The sequence below is a fragment of the Micropterus dolomieu genome, linkage group LG08, assembly GCF_021292245.1.
Source record: "Micropterus dolomieu isolate WLL.071019.BEF.003 ecotype Adirondacks linkage group LG08, ASM2129224v1, whole genome shotgun sequence".
NCBI classification, from domain to species: Eukaryota; Metazoa; Chordata; class Actinopteri; order Centrarchiformes; family Centrarchidae; genus Micropterus; species Micropterus dolomieu.
The window spans coordinates 8,312,565-8,331,245 of NC_060157.1; the positions used below are offsets into that span (position 1 = coordinate 8,312,565).

The 18,681-nt window shown below is 38.8% G+C and overlaps 2 protein-coding genes across 2 annotated transcripts; both read right to left on the reverse strand.

Moving 5' to 3' along the window:
* Positions 1–1,919: 1,919 nt before the first annotated feature.
* Positions 1,920–3,856, reverse strand: LOC123974663 (osteoclast stimulatory transmembrane protein). The gene is given in 3 exon segments (XM_046055499.1): positions 1,920–2,249; positions 2,369–3,396; positions 3,811–3,856. Coding segments are annotated over 3 exon segments (1,404 nt in total).
* Positions 3,857–7,825: 3,969 nt separating this feature from the next.
* On the reverse strand, positions 7,826–17,959 carry slc13a3 (solute carrier family 13 member 3). The gene is made up of 13 exons (XM_046056600.1): positions 17,886–17,959; positions 16,819–17,084; positions 16,007–16,185; positions 15,196–15,265; positions 14,705–14,884; positions 14,486–14,611; positions 14,197–14,289; positions 13,988–14,092; positions 12,563–12,660; positions 11,606–11,718; positions 10,704–10,865; positions 8,684–8,821; positions 7,826–8,596 (listed from the first exon to the last, which is right to left on the reverse strand). Exons 2-13 carry the CDS (start codon positions 17,052–17,054, stop codon positions 8,414–8,416), a joined length of 1,683 nt encoding a protein of 560 aa, XP_045912556.1. The 5' UTR covers positions 17,055–17,084; positions 17,886–17,959; the 3' UTR covers positions 7,826–8,413.
* Between the last annotated feature and the right edge of the window lie 722 nt (positions 17,960–18,681).

Genomic DNA, 18,681 nt, shown 5'->3' on the forward strand with positions numbered 1-18,681 from the left:
GGTGGCCCAGTTGTTGCTGTGCATCAGAAATGTTTTAATTCCCAAAGACATTTATTTTACTTTCTTGTGGAAACCCCAAAGTTCACAAAGGTACCAAACATGCCAGGCTGAATTTTTGGGAAATGTAAATAAAATTAAAGATATCTATCATATTCTATTTAAGTCTGGAGTTTTAAGTGTGAACATCATATAACTTCACTGAAGAGCTGGATCAAACTGATACAGAATGTCTTCCAGAACCTCTTCACATTCTGTTGACAATATTAGTCTAGTTAGTATCTGGCCATATCTTACACATTGTAACTTTAAAGCTACTTAAGGAGAAATGAAATGGAAAAAGTGGATGCTCACAGATACATTTTATTTACATTTTAAGAATAATGTGTGCTTCAGTTCACTGCATTTCCAATGAGAAAAAGCCCATAGCTCACACACACACACACACACACACACACACACACACACACACACACACACACACAGAGAGAGAGAGAGTAAGCAGCACACTGATGTGAGAATTCAAAGTAACAGAAAATATGAATAATTCATCTTTTCTGGACCAACTATAAGGCATCATCTTTACACAGGCTGCTGAATTTTGAGACAATCATGAAGTGGACAAAAAGTCACGGTTATAAATAGATGATAATGAGGTAATCTATTATTATTCTCGGATGATGTCTTAATATAAACTCCCGAAGCCTCATGGGAGTGTTTTGGTAGGAGTGTACTGATGACATGCAAACTGTGACTTTTTCAGAAAACAGAAGTGATTTTTTATTTTTTTTTGTAAGGGCACACTTATTATGTGGATGTGTGTATGAAACAGATTTATTTAATCTATTAAAGTTATCTAGGCCAATACAATATTCAAAAAAAGATCCAATCTACTTCTGTTCATTTCCTGACTTCATTATTCTCTGTCCGCATCTGTCCAAAGCCTCATAGTGGCATCTAGTGGGGCTGAGGGGTAAAATCCGCCCCACAAGAAATGACACATTTATACTGAACCACACAAGGGAGGAAAAACAATATTGTAGACACAGAAAAATATACACACTTGCTTTGTGACCTTTGTGTGAAAAAAACACCTTTTTTTTTCTGTCAAACATACAGAGTGGGTGCAGATTGAGCATGTTTGATGGTACGTCTTTAAAACCACATCAGCTTTAAGTGTGAAGAGGATGATCTCGAGTGGTGACACGCTTGTGCAGGAAAAGGTCTTGTTACAGTAACTCATACACAGGATGCTCTGTCTTCAGTTTATGTTTTGCTAAAACAGGAACTCAGCACAAGCACACTGATTGATACGATGCAAACCTGAACACAAAAACAAGCCTGAGACTCTTCAGCCATGCTGTAGCAGCCCTGTGAGGCTGTACTTGCAGAATCTTGACCATGTTCACCATCTTATTTTAACGTGTTAGCATGCAAACATTTGCTGATCAGCACTAAACACAAAGTATAACTGAAGGAAATGTGATTGGTTTTGCAGGTATTTGGTCATAAACTAACCACTAATAAAGTAGGCTATTGAATAATTAACAATAAACATTTTCACCTGATTAATAAAACTGAAGTTAGTACATTTCATCCTGCGTGTAATGTGAATACTTCATGGCAATTCATACAAAATTTGTTGAAAGATTTCCCTAACAACCTAAATGTGAAACTCATGATGGCCCTAGAGGGAAGGTCAGGGGATCAACAAAGTCAGTAGAGTTCATCCTCCAGGCACCATAAATGTCTGTACAACCTTTCAAGGCAATCCAACTTAACAGTTGTTGAAATATTTCTGTCTGTCTGAACAGACCATCATTGCAATCCTTACAGCCACTCTGCTAGCATGGCTAAAAACATCAACAGAAAACTAAGACAAGCATTGTGAAACAACAGTGAAAGTTCACCAACGGGATAACTCAACGGAAATGGGCTCTTTTTTTAGTCTGCTTCTCTTGAATTTTCTTAATCAAGTAAGCCATCCTCCTCTCCTCTTGCTTTCTGAAAAAGGATGCAGAGATTTTCCTGCGCAGCCGTCTGGCGTACACCTCGAGGAACACCAGAGTGTAGCTCATCAGCCAGAGACATCCCAGCAAGAGTGTGACTCCCAGGTTCGGGTTTGAAGTTGTCACATTACAGAGCGATGGCTCGGGGTTGAAGGTCCACTTGTAATCCCTGTGGAAGTTTGTGAGCTCCCGTGTGACACAGGATTGTGGGATAATACAAAAAGCAGGGGGGAACCACTGGACCTATCGGGAGATTTTAAGACAACAAGCAAGCAAATAGATGAAAACCTTAAGAGCAAGGAAGCAAGTGCTGCAGGTGTAAAAGGAGCTGAAGTGGTGAAGCAGTTTGTGTGCTGTCTTACCTTATAACTGACACTGATGCTGGCAGATGTCGGTGGGAAATCCAGTAGCCACGGCACAATCACCTGAACGACATGATACACAACATGATCCAAAGCTACTATTAAAGCTATTGCAATGAAATATAATGTTACTACAACTAGTTCTATGAAACAGGAGGCACATTCCTGACTTGTTATTTTGCAGCTTGTGGGATAGGTTTTATTTTTAGCTAGCCTTTTGTTACCAGCATGAGTTGCTTTTTGGAGGCACTCTTTGGAGACATAGCCATTATCAAACTTGACTGATGTCAGATAAGATTTCAAGTAGCGTGCAGATTCAAAGATTAGTAAAGCAACAAAAATGGCAGCAAGGATTCGGTTTGACAGCAGTTTATATTCTTTTAGCAGATTCCTGGCATGTGAAAAGTTGACCTCTATCTGCCCAATCATCTTAGTAAATCTGCTTTTGACTTCTGACACATCAACATGTGTGAAATGATCTAATTTCCTCAAGTTAGTGACAATGCTCAAGTCTTCCCTCTTGACTTTGATGGTTTCCTCAACAAGGTCTCGCTTTGCTTGGTTCAAAGGTTCGGATGAGTTTAATAAAGTCTTTGTGAAGCCCTCAGCGGTGCACTTCAGGATGCGTGCGACGACCCCTACGTTAACGGTAATATTAGGGACAACGTTCAAAACTAAAATCATGACAGAGGCTGAGATGAGGAGTTTACGTCCCTGTTTGGTGCAGACTGTGGGCAGAATCATGGTCAGCACACAGCGCAGAGGATGACACAGGAACGAGACAAGAAACATAGCCACGCTGTAGATGCAGATGGTCTGAACAGACGCTTGGTGGTTGTATTTCAGAATATTTGACAGCCAGTGATGAAGCAGTCCACCAGTGATGATTGAGAGCATGAAACAGAGAGACAGTAGAGTCAGGACATCTCTGCCAACAGTTGTAGGTGCAGAGTAAACATCCCAGAGATAAAGCAGGACAGATTTTAGAGCCTGTCTGCAAGATCTTGTTCTGCTCCTGAGGAGAAAAAATACAAGTAATATCTTGACATATTGGAAAACACACCTTTTTGCTTTTTGCTGAGAGTTAGATTTGGAAATTAAAATTAATTAAAATCAGTCAATTCAATATGTAAAGCCACAAATTTTTACAATTAGTTTTTTATACAGATTAATGATAGATATGTGATAATTAGTGAGCATTACAGGTGCTGGTAGGTGGATTATTCTTTACTCCCGTTTTCAGTCTTTATGCTAAGATAATCTAACTGGCTGCTGGATCCAGCTTCATATTAAACTAACAGACTTGAGAGTGGTATTATTAACCTTCTCATATAGTAACTCTTGGCAATAAAGCCATAGTTAACCTGAACATTTTCTTAATTCCATGATGATAGATAAATAGATAGACAGACCATTAAGGCTTACTTCAAAAATAAATTACAGTTCTTACCTGATAGGAGTTATAATATTATCTGTGATGAACTTCATTCTCTCTGTGAAATTATGAGTTTAAGGAAAAGCAGGAGTGGGAAGTGTGTGAAGGAGGACTGTGAAGGTTAAAAGAGGAACTTCTCTGACCAGTCACTGTCATGTTGGTGTTTGTGGGTTGTCAACAAGTTCCCACGAGGGAAAAAGACATCTGTTCCCTATGTAAACCATACATGACACAAAATCATATGCAGAGGCATGAAGCAGTCACACACACCTAATGTGACACTGGTCACTCTAACCAAAAATGCAGTTTAAGAGTGTAATTAGTAATATTTGTTTCACTCAGCTCACACACTAAGTTATGTTGATGCAAGTGCGATCACACATAATTTATTCAAATCCTCCTCCAGCTTGACCTATGAGCTTGACACCACAATGCTTAAGTAGATGAAGGGAGGAAATCTAGCTATTTTGCTGTATTCAGGCTCATTTCCTGTTGTCTACACTTTCCTCCAGTTTGTCACACGAATATAAAACTGTTGACTGAGGCACATTTTCCACCTAAGTAACTAATGGGGAAAAAACAGTTGCCTCCTATGTTTTCTTGTTTCAGCCAAACCAAGCTAGTTACTATTCCAGTTCAATTCAGTTGGGCTTTATGCTATGCTAAACAGACGTTTACATTGCCAAAGCAAATGTGAAATATTAAAAACTTACATAAACAGAAGAATAGCTTACAGACACTAGCTGTCTGCTTATGTGTGTCACACTCTGCCTGTCTGCCATGCCGTGTTTTGCACTTTTGTGTTTAGTTAGCGTTATTTTGGTCTATTGGGTTTTGGGGGTCTGTCTTGTCTGTCGTCTAGTGTTCGGTAACCCTTGTCATGTCTGTTACCCCAGTGATCCCTCTGCATGTCTGTCTCTGTTTTCCCCTGCTCTCTCTCTCCCTGCCTGTGCCTCAGTTAGCCTCATGTCTTTCACCTGTGTTGCTCCCGCCCTGCTCATTAGTCCCTGTGTGTATATACCTAGTGTTTCTGTCTTGTCTTTGTTGGGTCATTGTATGTTGTTACCCTGTGTTGCAGTATGTTCTCGTGTCATCAGCCTCACTTGTCGTGTTTCCCTGCTCGTTATTGAATTTCTGTTGGACAACCTTTGTTTTTGGTCATCAGCCACTCAGTTTGTAAGTGTGCTCGCCTTTCTTTGTTTATTAAAACCCCTTGAACTGTACCTCCTTTGCCTTGCGTCCTGCATTTGGGTCCTCCAACCTGCTTCACCACACAAATCCGTGACAATGTGTTGACAATAGCCAACAGCATTCCAAGTAACTACACTGGGTTGTACCAGATATGTATGTTCTCTCCTAATTTAGGGTGTAAAGTTGAAACTAGAGACTAGTTAGGTTGTAAATATATCAGCTATTAAAACTGGTTGCACTATGATTACTTAATCATAATAATCTAATTAGGTTGGACATACAAGTGGCTAATCAATGATTGTGTGCATTTCATGAACATAAATCCAATCACAGTTCTGAGGAAATGTAGATGCAAAACAAACAATCCAAAAGTGCACAACAATGATATAGGCCTACATAAAGTTTTAATCCTTTTGCCTTAGTTGTGGATTTTTTTTTTTTAGACAAAATAATTTGTTCTTTGCTCTTGTTTCTTTTTTGCAGATCATTTTTTAGTCTGTATTACAGTATTTACAGCTTTTTATAAATGGTGTTTCTGAAAAGTCAGTTATCTTTACAATTTTTTTACACCCATGCAGCACTTTCATTATTTACAATAAGAAGCTACTCTCATGTTTATTTTAATAAGCTACATCCTTTCAAAAAAAGGAGCTTTACACACAACCTTATCTGAGCTATTGATAGTACATTTTGGCACACCATAGTCAACTTTAATCAGCCATCGTCAACCGCTTATCCTGCATGGGGGCTGGAGCCAATCCCAGCTGACATCAGGCGAAAGGCAGGGTACACCCTGGACGGGTCGCCAGTCCATCGCAGGGCCACACATGGACAACAACTCACACCTAAGGACAACTTAGGGTCACCAATCAACCTAGGCTGCATGTCTTTGGACGGCGGTAGGAAGCCGGAGCACCCGGAGAGAACCCACGCAGACATGAGGAGAACATGCAAACTCCACACAGACCTTCTTGCTGTGAGGCGACAGTGCTAACCACTGCACCACCATGAACTTTAATCATATAAAACTCAATTTTCCAACAACAAAAATGTGGCTTGTGAAAATGCTGCGTGACTTGTAACTTTGGAAAACCACTGGCCACATTGGCTAGTGAGCAAAAAAGTTAATGTCAAGCCCTGGTGTACTAGCTTTCTGGATGGCATGAGCCACTTCATCATAGCACATCATACTAAGCTAGCTCAATATTGAAACATTACATAAATAAGGTCTCTACTGTATTACTATGTTGCAAAATGGCATACAACTAATGAAAAATGATAATGTAAGGCAGAAAAAATGTTTTACCATTAGTGAGTATAATTGAGACATTTTATGATTTACAGTAGTTTAAAGTGGAACAGGCTGAAGTACTGTTATGCTAAATGTTGTGGGCTATTTTAATCCTTTTACTTTTGTGGACTCTGTGTAGGCTTAGTAGATGAATTACTGTGTACATTCTATGGTGAGTTGTTGTTCTTTGCTGGTACTTTGATTGTTCCTGACATGTGGGGCAGTGAGTGCGTTTACATGGGCACAAGTATCCTGGGTTATGATCTGGTTTTTGAGGTAGGCTATCCTGGTAATGTGTTACACATGTAAACACCATATCCTGGTTTTAGAAACCTGGATAAGGCCTTATCCCAATTTTGAGAAACCTGAATATGCAACCTGGAATACTGTACTCTCATAGAAACCAGGATACAGTGGCATGTAAATACCTTTTCCAGAAGACACTCTGTAGGTACAGAACGTGTTGACTGAGATGTTGTGAACAGAGACACAACTGCATGTTTTCAAAAAATTGTTTGTATTTTTGGTTGAGCACTTTATAGTTTTGCAACAGACACGACAGGACCTGTTACACTGACCCTGCTGGCACTCAGTAACCACCACAGTCTTGCACAAGTTAACCATTATGGTCGGGCCTTGTGACTTCAGACAGATTACTACACCAAACAAGCATTTCAAGGAATTTACAAGTGCATGCTCTCTCTGACTCTTTGTGTGCAGAGGCCAAAATGTGTATTAAACCTGCATCAACACAGCTACAGCTAATCTTAACCTGCGGACTGAGGTTTACACAATTTATCCGTTGTGAATATTTTGATAACAAGATGCTTTTCTTAAAGCAACATTATGTAACTATTATCTTAAATCTTTAGAATAACTGCTTAAAAATCATTTTGATGGTACACTGACTTATAATAGGGAGAATGGTGAATCTTTCTGGCGCGAGAAGTGCTCAGTGCTTTATGGCACTACGTCACACAACACCAAATATGAGTCTTCAGCTATAAGAAGAAGCTCACTCTGTATTCTCAATACAAATATCACAACAAAGGCACTGAGACCGAAGAAGACATTGATGAAGGTAGCTTGTGATCAATCAAGAGGCCGGACAAGAGTAAATATGGCTTTTAGTCATTAGCGAGACTTCGCAATAATACAAGGCTGGAAGACAGATGAAAAACTATTAACAAGTAATATTAGCTGGCTTTCTATGTCTTGTGTTGTTGCACTTGCTTAATCTTTGGCTGTGTTACCAAACTTGTTGACTCGGTACTTTTTGAAAATAAGCCAAGTCAGCCTGTTTTCACAGTCATAGCCAGGTGTAAACTGCACATTGGGTCGAGGTGAGACTTGTATTGTATTTATGATAGTGGTGTAAAAGTGAATTGCACTCCGAAACTGTTAAAAATACAATAAACCTGCTATCTACGCTTATACAGGCAAATACAGGGACCACATGCAACTAAATTATCATAAATCAAACTCAAACAATTTATTTGTAACAGCAGTTAAATGAACGCAAATCACTTTGTAACAAAATTTACACTTTCTTTACGCAGGATTGATACTCTAAAGTAGAAAACATTATTTATGTGCTATGCCTGTGGCAACCAAATGTGTGCCATATAATACATAAACAAGTAACATGATCACTTTGATTTCAACCAAAAATATATATTTTAGAAGAATTATTCACATAGGTCTCGCTCAGTCTTCCAGCAGAGGTCATTATAGTAGCATTGATACAAACAGCTCAAAAGACTCTTCAGAGCTCTGGCTGTTGTTGTTGTTGAGGTTAAATGCCTCTCCTGTCCAGTTTTAAGAAGGCAGAGAAAAATAATCTAGCTTGTTTTTAATTTTTTGGAACATGGTGACTTGGAGTGTGTCAAAAGTAACAGTTCACAGCATGAGTCCTTGACTCTTGAGAGCCTAAAAAGACACTGGAGTGTTATAAACATAACATAAATTCATCCTAACGGGTAACAGCTGAAGCTCCCAGACTGTTATGACATTTAAGTGACATAGAGTAGGCATCTACAGACAGACATTTGTCCCTGTTAAGTGTTAAATCTTTATACAACCTTATGATACTTCCTCCATGCTCACACTCATGAGATTGGGTGAGCGATCAGAGCGTGGCATTGAGTGACTGCACAGATGAAGAGTGTACATCAGTCACAAGAGCAGACTTGTTGATGGGGTGAGCCCATTCTGGGTATGTGTTCAAGTTAAACATGGCAACGCCCCAAGTGTTCATGGCCAGAGAGACTGAGAGGACACCCAGGATGTTCATGACAAAGCCAGTTTTCACCTAAGAAAACAGGAACAGAAAACATGAGGACAGGCGGTGAAAGTTAACAATATGTTTTAGCATCAAGCTCTGATGTGAGGATCTTACCATGTCTTTGACCATCAGATGTCCTGACGCAAAGGCGATGGAGTTGGGTGGCGTGGACACTGGCAGCATGAAGGCATATGAACATCCTACTGTTGCAGGTATCATGAAGTATAGAGGGTTCACTGAGACATGAATGGCCTACAGAGACAAAGAAAAAACAAAGACCAGCAAATTTTTAGGATAGGATGGATGGATGAATTTCATAAGCTATGTGCTGGACAGCTTTATTCCACAGCTTTCCACCATAATTGCAAAGTTATTTTATATATCCTTTATATTCTAGCCAATATCTTATGGTATCCAAAGAAACTAAATATATTGGGCTCAGCTGCAGGGAAAGTGACACACATGACATCTAGGATCTTCCATTTAATGTAATGTGATGCAGGCATAAAGGGACTGCCTTTTGTTTTACAATGTCTCTTGAAAAAATTACATCAAATAAGCTGAATAAGCTAAAAGTCTACAGCCATGTTATTGACTCTCTGAGGCAGTGACAGCAGTGCTCTGACCTAAATGTTAACATCAGCATGCTAACATGCTCACAAATACAATTCTAAATGGGTGGCATTTAGCAGGTATTATATTTTACATCCTTGTTTAGCGTGTTAGCAACATTTGCTAATAATACAAAGTACAGATAAAGCTGATGGGAATGTCATTAGTTTTGCAGGAAAGTTTTGTCATAATAGGAATTGGACAAATTATAATTCTGACCTGTTGGTGGCACTAAATGAAAAGTTCCCCAAAGTTTGTACAATTCATGATGAGGGGAACAAGATTGTTTGAACAAAGTTTTGTGGCAATCAATCCAGTAGTTGTTTAGACATTTTACTCAAGGCCACAGACTTTACAGTGGTGCTATAGGAAAAGTCAGGGAATCACTGAAGCCATTAGACTTCATCCTCTGGGGAAAATGAATTTCTGTACAACATGTAATGGCAATCCATTCAATAGCTGTTGAGATATTTCAGTCTGTGTCTAAAGCCATGATGCCAGCTTTGCTAAAAACACAGTTTTATCTGAGTTAAAATCAGAGGTGGTTTAAATGGTCAATTCACCAAATAACAAAGATTTTTATAACAGCTCACCTAGTTAAGAAAATACACCTAGACTGATTAAAAGCAACATATTCTCTTTCCAGAATCAGTTTCCCTGTTACACTGGATAATCCACCATTAACAGCTTTCATAGAGACTATTAATTTACTTACTTTACTTACTACTTACTTACTACTAATTATTTAACGATTAATTTGGTAAAAACTTTGTAATGAGAACTCAGGACACAGTCACTAAACCTCCTATATATCCTGCAACGGATTCTCTGAGTTTGCAGTACAGGCAACATTGCGAAATACAAAAGCCCCAGATAATGATTACTGACACCAGCAGTTAATGTCCAACAGTCTACAAACATAAGAACATCTAGTGCAAGAGTTTAACAAGCCTACTAAGCCATTGACCAACATTATGCAGGACGAGGTCAGCTGCAGAGGGGCAAAAGAAATAAAAAGGACACCAGCTGTGGGCCTATGTGATGGCGGACCAAAGTGTGTGTGGTAGCCAACACATATTCCAAGATGTAGGGCAACCTATATGACACTGTAATACATTTCTCAATTAGTGCACTGGATAGTGCCCTCCAATTATTCTATTGTATTGTAACTGACATCTTGATCAGTGCGTTACACTGTACACTGATATAAAACTTTAAGTGTACTATCAGGCTTTCACAGTTCATCACAGCTATAATTATTCATTACTGCAGGAAAATCTATGATGCATTTTAATTAGTTTGTAATATTTACCTCACTCAAACAATTAACTATATGAAAATTCATCCTTAAGCCAAAATATGAAACCACGGAAACAAGAAATTTCTTGCTTAACTTCACAGGATTTTAAGCCTCTTTGTGAAACATTTTAATTCCTATAGTGTAGGATTGGTCATTTCATGAACAGAGACACACAGCTAAAAAGAGTCTAACCTATATCTTTAAGTTGACAACCAAGCTTACCATTTCAGCAATGACAGGTAAAAATATGATAATTGTGGCAGTGTTGCTGGCAAACTCAGTGAAACAGGCCAGGAAAGCAGTGATCAACATCACAGCTGCAGCAGGAGGGACCTCAGCCAAAGGCTGGAGGTGGCCTCCGATCCAGGAGGCGAGTCCAGACTCCTGCCAAAAGCCACAAGATCGGGGTTAAGTGTCAAAGATCAAATCACATAACAAAGCAAAGTGAAGAACAGGACCAAACAGCAGAGCAGAGCAGCACAGAGTGAAAAGGAGAGAGTAGACATTTATTACACAGACTTATGACATGTAAACTTTTACATTATATAGTTAATAAAAAGGTAATAATGGAAGGAAACAAACAAGACTTTTTGGCACACTTCTTCACTTTCCTAAACAGTAAATTGATATAGTATCACTCACTTTCACACTATATCTTGTATGTTTAAACTGAGCAAAAACGAAAAAGTGTAAGAATGACGAGTTGTTGTTTAATGGGAGTTATGGAGTCTTCTCTTTGCTGTGAGGTAGCCAAACCATCAGAGACTCAGGAAGATACTACTCTCAGCCAAGAAATAGTCCAACACACAAATTCCAGTTTTACAGTTTTTGTATGAATTAAAGAAATTAGATACCTATAACAATATAGTTAAAGTAATGGATTTTGTTACCTTTGGATAGAGCAGGCTAGCTGTTTCCAGTCTTTATGCTAAGCTAAGCTAATAGGTCGCTGATTGTAGCTCCACAGTTATCATACAAACATGAGATTGGCATTGATCATCTCATTCCAAAAAGTCCAACTATTGCTTTAAAAAACATGATAGACCATAAAAACTCAATCTTACTTCATAACCTATACGTTTATGACTGTAGTAACAGTGCACAGTATGTACCAACATGTTTACCTCACAACCTTTAGCCATAGCAAAGCCGCCTCCGAGCAACAGAATGATATTCCAGGGAACATAGTCCTGGGCTTTCTTCCATGATAAGAGAGGGACATAAGGAGTATTTGAAGCTGAGGAAAAATATGGAGGGAAACACTCAATAAGGCTCTAATTAATTTAATCATTACAAAAAGTATTATGTTTTCATGTTTTATGCTTTTTTTAAAGTTTATTTATTTTTTATTCATTTAATAATTAATTTAACTTTAATACATTGATGTTTTTCTGTTACCATGTTTTTAATATTTTGATGAGATGATAAGAATTTTCCACTCTGGAAGACAATAAAGTTATATTTTCTTCTATTCTAAATTTTGACCTACATTGAGAGGGATGAATGATCCCCAGGATTTGCTTTTTTTTCCGTGTCCAGTGGTTTATTTGACCAGCTGAACATAATATACACAGTCGCTTGTGCGCACACGTGTCTTTGTGCGCATGCTTACACAAACAAAACCCCAAAGTGTGACAACATAGTTTTGAGAGATTATTCTAATCACAGAAACAGAGAAACTGTAGTTTCAGCTCCAGACTGGAAATTTCCTCAGACTCTCTAATCTACATTATTAACATTCCTCACCTTATTTTCAGCTTTTTGCAATAGCTGTGCTAGAGACACTGACTGAATGTCTTTGAATATTCCAGAAATGGTCATCAACATTAACTTGCCTGATGCAACCCCTAACTTACTGGTTGTTTCCATTTGTTATGTCTATTTGATGGATGATATGCTCACTTTGATCCTTTTTACAACACAAATCTAATCAAACTTGAATTGTAACTGAACCATAACCATAACTTGCATTAGATTATCACAGTCATTAAAATAAGAGATTAGATTAGATGATAATTGGAGCTGAAATCAGAGTATTATGCATTATAAACATTAATCGGTGTGTTTAAGAGCTCACTGACCTTGAGGGTCGAACCACCAGCTCAGAGAAGGTTTCTGCGAGGGGAAGAAGAACAGTATCGACACAATGATCACGCCGGTGACTGCGTCTGAGACGTACCTACAGGACAACAAGAGGATGGAATAACTATCAGATATACAGTGGGGGAAAAAATTATATGATCCCCTGCTGATTTTGTACGTTCGCCCACTGACAAAGAAATTATCAGTCTGTAATTTTAGTGGTAGGTTTAGTTGAACAGTGAGAGACAGAATGCCAACAAAAAATCCAGATAAATGCCTGTCAAAAATTTTATAAATTGATTTGCATTTTAGTGAGTGAAATAAGTATTTGACCCCCTCTCAATCAGAAAGATCTCTGCCTCCCAGGTATCTTTTATACAGGTAACAAGGAGCACACTCTTAAAGGGAGTGCTCCTAATCACGTTTGTTACCTCTATAAAAGACACCTGTCCACAGAAGCAAGCAATCAATCCGATTCCAAACTCTCCACCATGGCCAAGACCAAAGACCTGTCCAAGGATATCAGGGACAAGACTGAAGTTTGCCAATGAACATCTGAATGATTCAGAGGAGAACTGGGTGAAAGTGATGTGGTCAGATGAGACCAAAATCGAGCTCTTTGGCATCAACTCAACTCGCCGTGTTTGGAGAAGGAGGAATGCTGCCTGTGACCCCAAGAATACCATCCCCACTGTCAAACATGGAGGTGGAAACATTATGCTTTGGAGGTGTTTTCATGCTAAGGGGACAGGACAACGATGGACGGGGCCATGTACCGTCAAATCTTGGGGGAGAACCTCTTTCGCTCAGCCAGGGCATTGAAAATGGGTCGTGGATGGGTAATCCAGCAGGACAGTGACCCAAAACACACGGCCAAGGCAACAAAGGAATGGCTCAAGAAGCAGCACATTACGGTCTTGGAGTGGCCAAGCCAGTCTCCAGACCTTAATCCCAAAGAAAAGAAAGAGGGAGCTGAAGGTTCGAGTTGCCAGACGTCATCCTCGAAACCCGAATGACTTAAGAGAAGATCTTCAAAGAGGAGTTGGACGCCATCCCTCCTGAGATGTGTGCAAACCTGGTGGCCAACTACAAGAAACATCTGACCTCTGTGATTGCTAACAATGCTTTTTCCACCAAGTCATGTTTTGCAGAGGGGTCAAATACTTATTTCACTCATTAAAATGCAAATCAATTTATAACATTTTAGCCATTTTTTTTTTGTGTTATTCTGTCTCTCACTGTTCAAATAAACCTACCACTAAAAATATAGATTGATAATTTCATTGTCAGTGGGTAAACATACAAAATCAGCAGGGGATCAAATAATTCCCCCCCCCACTGTAGATAATTGACAGGCATCTCAACGTATAGACTATTACAACAAGCAGCCTACTTTATGTTTTCATCAAGTGTGCCTTTCTTACCCTTTTTTAAAAAACACAGACCAGCCAGTGACAAATTTGGGATCTCTTGTGAAGAGAAGAACAGCAAACAGTACAAAAAAGAAAGAGACCGCTCCCTCTGCAAAGCTGAAATTAAGCATGTAAAGCGAAAGTCAGTAATGAGCTCAGTGATAAAAATGTACATATTCACCTGTATTGCACGAGATTTGAAGACATACACAAGTCCTCACTTTATGGGGCCTAGTTTTCTGTAATCTTCCTCTATTAGAGCCTTTGCTTTGACCTCTGCCTGGGCTCTTTGGTCATATTTCTTGAAGCACAATCTGCATAAAATAAAAACACAGCATGTGACAAATAAGAACATTACTCCACAAAGAGAAACAAAAATGGTAATTCTGACAATTAACGGCGTTTTCCCTCATGTGAAAATAAAACCACCATGACATTTGGCCCAGAAATTAAGATATCAGTACATCATATATCATATGATGCAGGAGCAACTGCCTGACACCACATTACCGTGTATTCAATCCCCCGTAGAGAAACGCAATCCAAATCCATCCCAAAAACAGGAAGAGAAGCATGAGCGGGAAAGCAAACGCAAACCAAGAGCCAAAATTGATAAGGTCGCAGTCTGGAAAGTAACTGTATAAAGCAAAGAAATCGTTGTAAAATTGCTGCACAAGGATTGTTTTTGTGATGCAAAGTTTTCACTTTTGCACAAAATACAAAAATAACCTTTTCAACTGTCCAATCAGGATGAGGTTGGGTGCGGTGCCTGTCAGCGTGGCAGTCCCTCCGATGCTGGCTGCATAAGGAATACAGATCAAGAATCCTTTCCACACCTTCATCTGATACTGCGACTCCAATCGTATCTCCTCAGATGTCCTCATGTCACTCTGCTCCATCCCTTCCGTCCTTTTGAAGTTTTAAGAGACATTACTACCTTAAATAAACAGTGGATAAGTACATGAACCTCACCAGGAGATTGTTTACATCAAAAGAGTTTAGCACGAGATTGTGTTAACCAGAAAAACATTTTGGACAAATATGCTTCTTCACTTTCATGCTGAGCGTTAGATGAGAAGATTGACACCCATCTCATGTCTGTACAATAAATATGGAAGTTAGCTTAGCTTAGCGCAAAGATAAAACAGGGGCAAACTGCTCTGTCCAAAGCTCACGAAATGGTGAAGGAGTGTGTCAAATTATCTCATTGTTTTTCTTACCCATCTATTGACAGCATTTGTTTTTCCGAGGGCATTGAGGGCAGTGAATGCAGGTTTACAGTAGACCGATCTAAAAGAAAGTGAAGCAAAGAGTTTTCTCCGTGTATTATGAATAGAGTCACGATGAGTTTCAGCTCTCTTGGGTGGGGGGGGGGGGGGGGGGGGGGCTGTACTTCTGATATATTTAATATATGACAATAGGTCCATCCAGCATCATCAATCAATTACCACTTGAATATTGACTAACTAGTATCTGCGGACTCCGTGTATTGGGAAAACAGTACAAAGTTCACACCATAGATTACATATTAAAGTCTCATGAGGACGAGGTTAAAACAATACAACAACCATCTTCGTTGTCTGTGAACACATTTTTGTAAGGTGTGTCTGAAAAATTATTTTTAAATAAATTTTTGTCATTTTGGGTCACCAGAAAAAGCTCTGACATATAATCACCTTATAACAGTTGCTTATTTGAACAAATACAGCAAATATGGAGCAACATTATCATTAATTTGAAGTCGTGTTTCTGGTCACCTCACTTATGTAAGTTCAAACTTCACTGTCTTTTAGCTCAGATTTTGGGTGCCGCCAACTCTTGTGAAAAATATCTTGCTCCTAGCAGCTAATTGCTCCACTATGTTTTCAGTGAGAATAAACCATAACAGTAAAATTGCGGGCTGTAAAACTGAAACGATGAGCTGAAAGACCCTAAAAGTTGTTGATAGTTCTCTGTCGGTTTATCACAACGCCTTTCTCACATAATAGTTATTTCATTCATTGTTAAAACAAGGTCAGGTATACAATGTACCATTTATTATATCAACCTCAGGATCATCTGAGGACTTGCACTTCTCTTTCAAGGTCTCCAGGTCTCCAAACAGACTCTCCAGGATGGCATTAGCAATAGGGAGCATCATGGCTGTTGTGGCAGTGTTGCTGAGCCACATAGACAGGAAGGACGAGGTCATCATCATTCCCAGTATGAGCCTAGGAAAAAAATTAAAGCCACAAGCTCAAATCAGTAACATCGTTATCAATGCTGCTGGCTTGGAAGATGCTCTTTTTGGAATAAGGATCACTCTCAATTACAGGATACAGTTATATTTATTTACTATAAAAAATATATTCTATATTTTTATTATTGCCAGTAAATCCAAAACCCACAATCTATTTCTTAACACTTTCTGACTTCCCCTTGCTGTGTGTGGCTCTCAGCCACAAGCGTGAAGATGTAACTCTTTAAAATGGGTCACAAATATATTGTTTTCTTTTTTATATACATATCCTAGAACAGCAGTACACTACAGTTTTTAGCAAATCTTAGTGAAACAAGAGTAAATTGTGTATTTTTTGGGGATGTTCTAGTGTGTATTATCGGCAGCAGGAAGGTGTATGTGGAATAATAAAAGAACTTATCACCCAGTGTGATTTTTTAATAGTTTTTGGGACAACAGTGGAGCTCAGTGGCACAGAGGACTAAGATGTGTCAGGCATTAGCTACACAGACAATACCTGCTAGTAGGCTCAAGTTTTTGAGTTTTCAGATTAGTTGAAAATTATAAAAATATAGAATATCACCAGACCTATCTTTAAATCGGCTTTCCTGTAAAGTTTTCTCACCAAGCTGGCTTTACTCCGACAATAGTAAGGACCTTCAGGGCTATCCTGCGATGCAGGCCCCACTCCTCGATGGATGAGGCCATCACAAGACCGCTGAGGAAGAGAAAAATGGTTTCGAGGAAGTACTGAGGGCAGACTTTCTTGGCTGGAAGAATTCCCAGTGTTGGGAAGAGGCAGACTGGAAGCATTGCAGTGACGGCCAGAGGAAGGGCCTCTGTGCACCAAAACATTGCCATCAGCACTACCACGTAAAGACATTTTCCCTCCTAAAAGATAAGCAACATGTGGTCGTTAACATTCAACCAAGTTCTATTAGAAAGGAGAAAATTAACTACATAATTGTCTTTCACAGATAATGATGTCGCACAATACGGTATGTTCCTGGGAATGTCAGTGATTACAGTATTACCATAAAAAATAAAATTATAATGTAAGGTATGTGGATAGGTGTATTGTGTGACATAAATATAATTGCAAATTAATACTTGACTGATGAGACAAGGGCTGCAACTAATGATTATTTATATTATTGTTTGATCCGCCAATTATGTAGTTATTTAATTGATTAATCGTTTAGCCTGTCAAATGTCAATCACAACTTCCCAGACCCCAAGGTGCCTTTTTCTATGTATCTTGTTTTGTTCAACCAAAAGTCCAAAACTCAATGTTATTCAGCTTATGATGATAAATGAAAAACAGAAAATTAATTGACTAATTGTTTGAGCTCTAACTAACTAACTTTTCAAATGGTACAGTGTAATCAAACAATGAACATTTGAATTTTATGTGTTTAGTCAATCTCGGACAAAAGACTGAATATTTTGACTAATGCTAATTAGTGGATATAGCTCATGAAAAATAAAAACAAATACTGACATGATGGAAAATGGAGAATTAATCTTCTTTTAGACATATAGAGATCATGCTTGTACTCTTTTCATGTATTCATAACAGGCAGGACAGTTGTGTTTAACCTCCATGTGATCAATTTCACAATTCATTATTCATTCAAAATGCTGGAAATGACTGCACATGTGAAAAGTGAGCATGAGTCTAAAATCGCTCACCTTTTCCGGTAGAGTAAAAAGTAAAGGCAGAAACAGAAGTGGAGTAAGCAGTAGAACCAGCTGTTTGTGGACGCTCCACAGCTTCTTGGACACAACAGATATTTTCATCTCTAGAATGAAGTTTGCTCTGTTCAGGGAAAAGGAGCTCCAGACTGGCTGAGAGGAAGTTGGGCAGCAGGTTGAAGCCACTGGCTGAGCACAGAGAAGATTAACTACAGACCCTGACACAGTTTAACTCCTCGTAGGGTGGTGACAAATAGTTAAGAGGGATAGTCAGTATTCCTGCCACTGGGCCTCTCCCACATAGACAAGAGAAATGAAATGGGGGTGGGGGGAGGCAGCGCAGCTCATGTTTTATTCATGTCTATTGCGTCACTGTATTGGCCTTATTGGGTCTGCAGTTGTCCAAACTTTTTTGCACCATTGTTTTCTCAGTGGAGGTAAACAAAAGTGTAGCCAAAGTCTTTAATGGTTCTGTCTTACTAAACAGTAACTAAACAGATGTCCATTTACAACAAGTGCACTTTCAAAAATCTGCTTTTTGTGCAAAGCAGTGAAATGAAAGTTTTAACTAAGTTAAGTTTAATCTAAAAATCTTTTCTGATCTGATCTGTGTGTTAAACCTGAGAAATTAAACATGTTGCATAACATAAACATGAAAACTGTTTTATAAGATAAATAAATAAAATCAAATATTTACTATGGTCATATAACAGACTAGTCTACAGCTATGCAAGTAGCTACAGTATGTGAGGCTGGCACACTGGTGCTTTGAGCAAAATTCTAACATCAGCAT

Bases quoted from the DNA above. Each gene is read 5' to 3' on its own strand.
- slc13a3 (XM_046056600.1), bottom strand. From the start codon at position 17,054: ATGGCAATGTTTTGGTGCACAGAGGCCCTTCCTCTGGCCGTCACTGCA. The intron at 14,612-14,704 runs GTTATTTTTGTA...TGCTTTATACAG, and splicing joins CTGATTGGACAGTTGAAAAG to TTACTTTCCAGACTGCGACC. The intron at 10,866-11,605 runs GTAAACATGTTG...GGCTTTTGGCAG, and splicing joins CTATGGCTAAAGGTTGTGAG to GAGTCTGGACTCGCCTCCTG.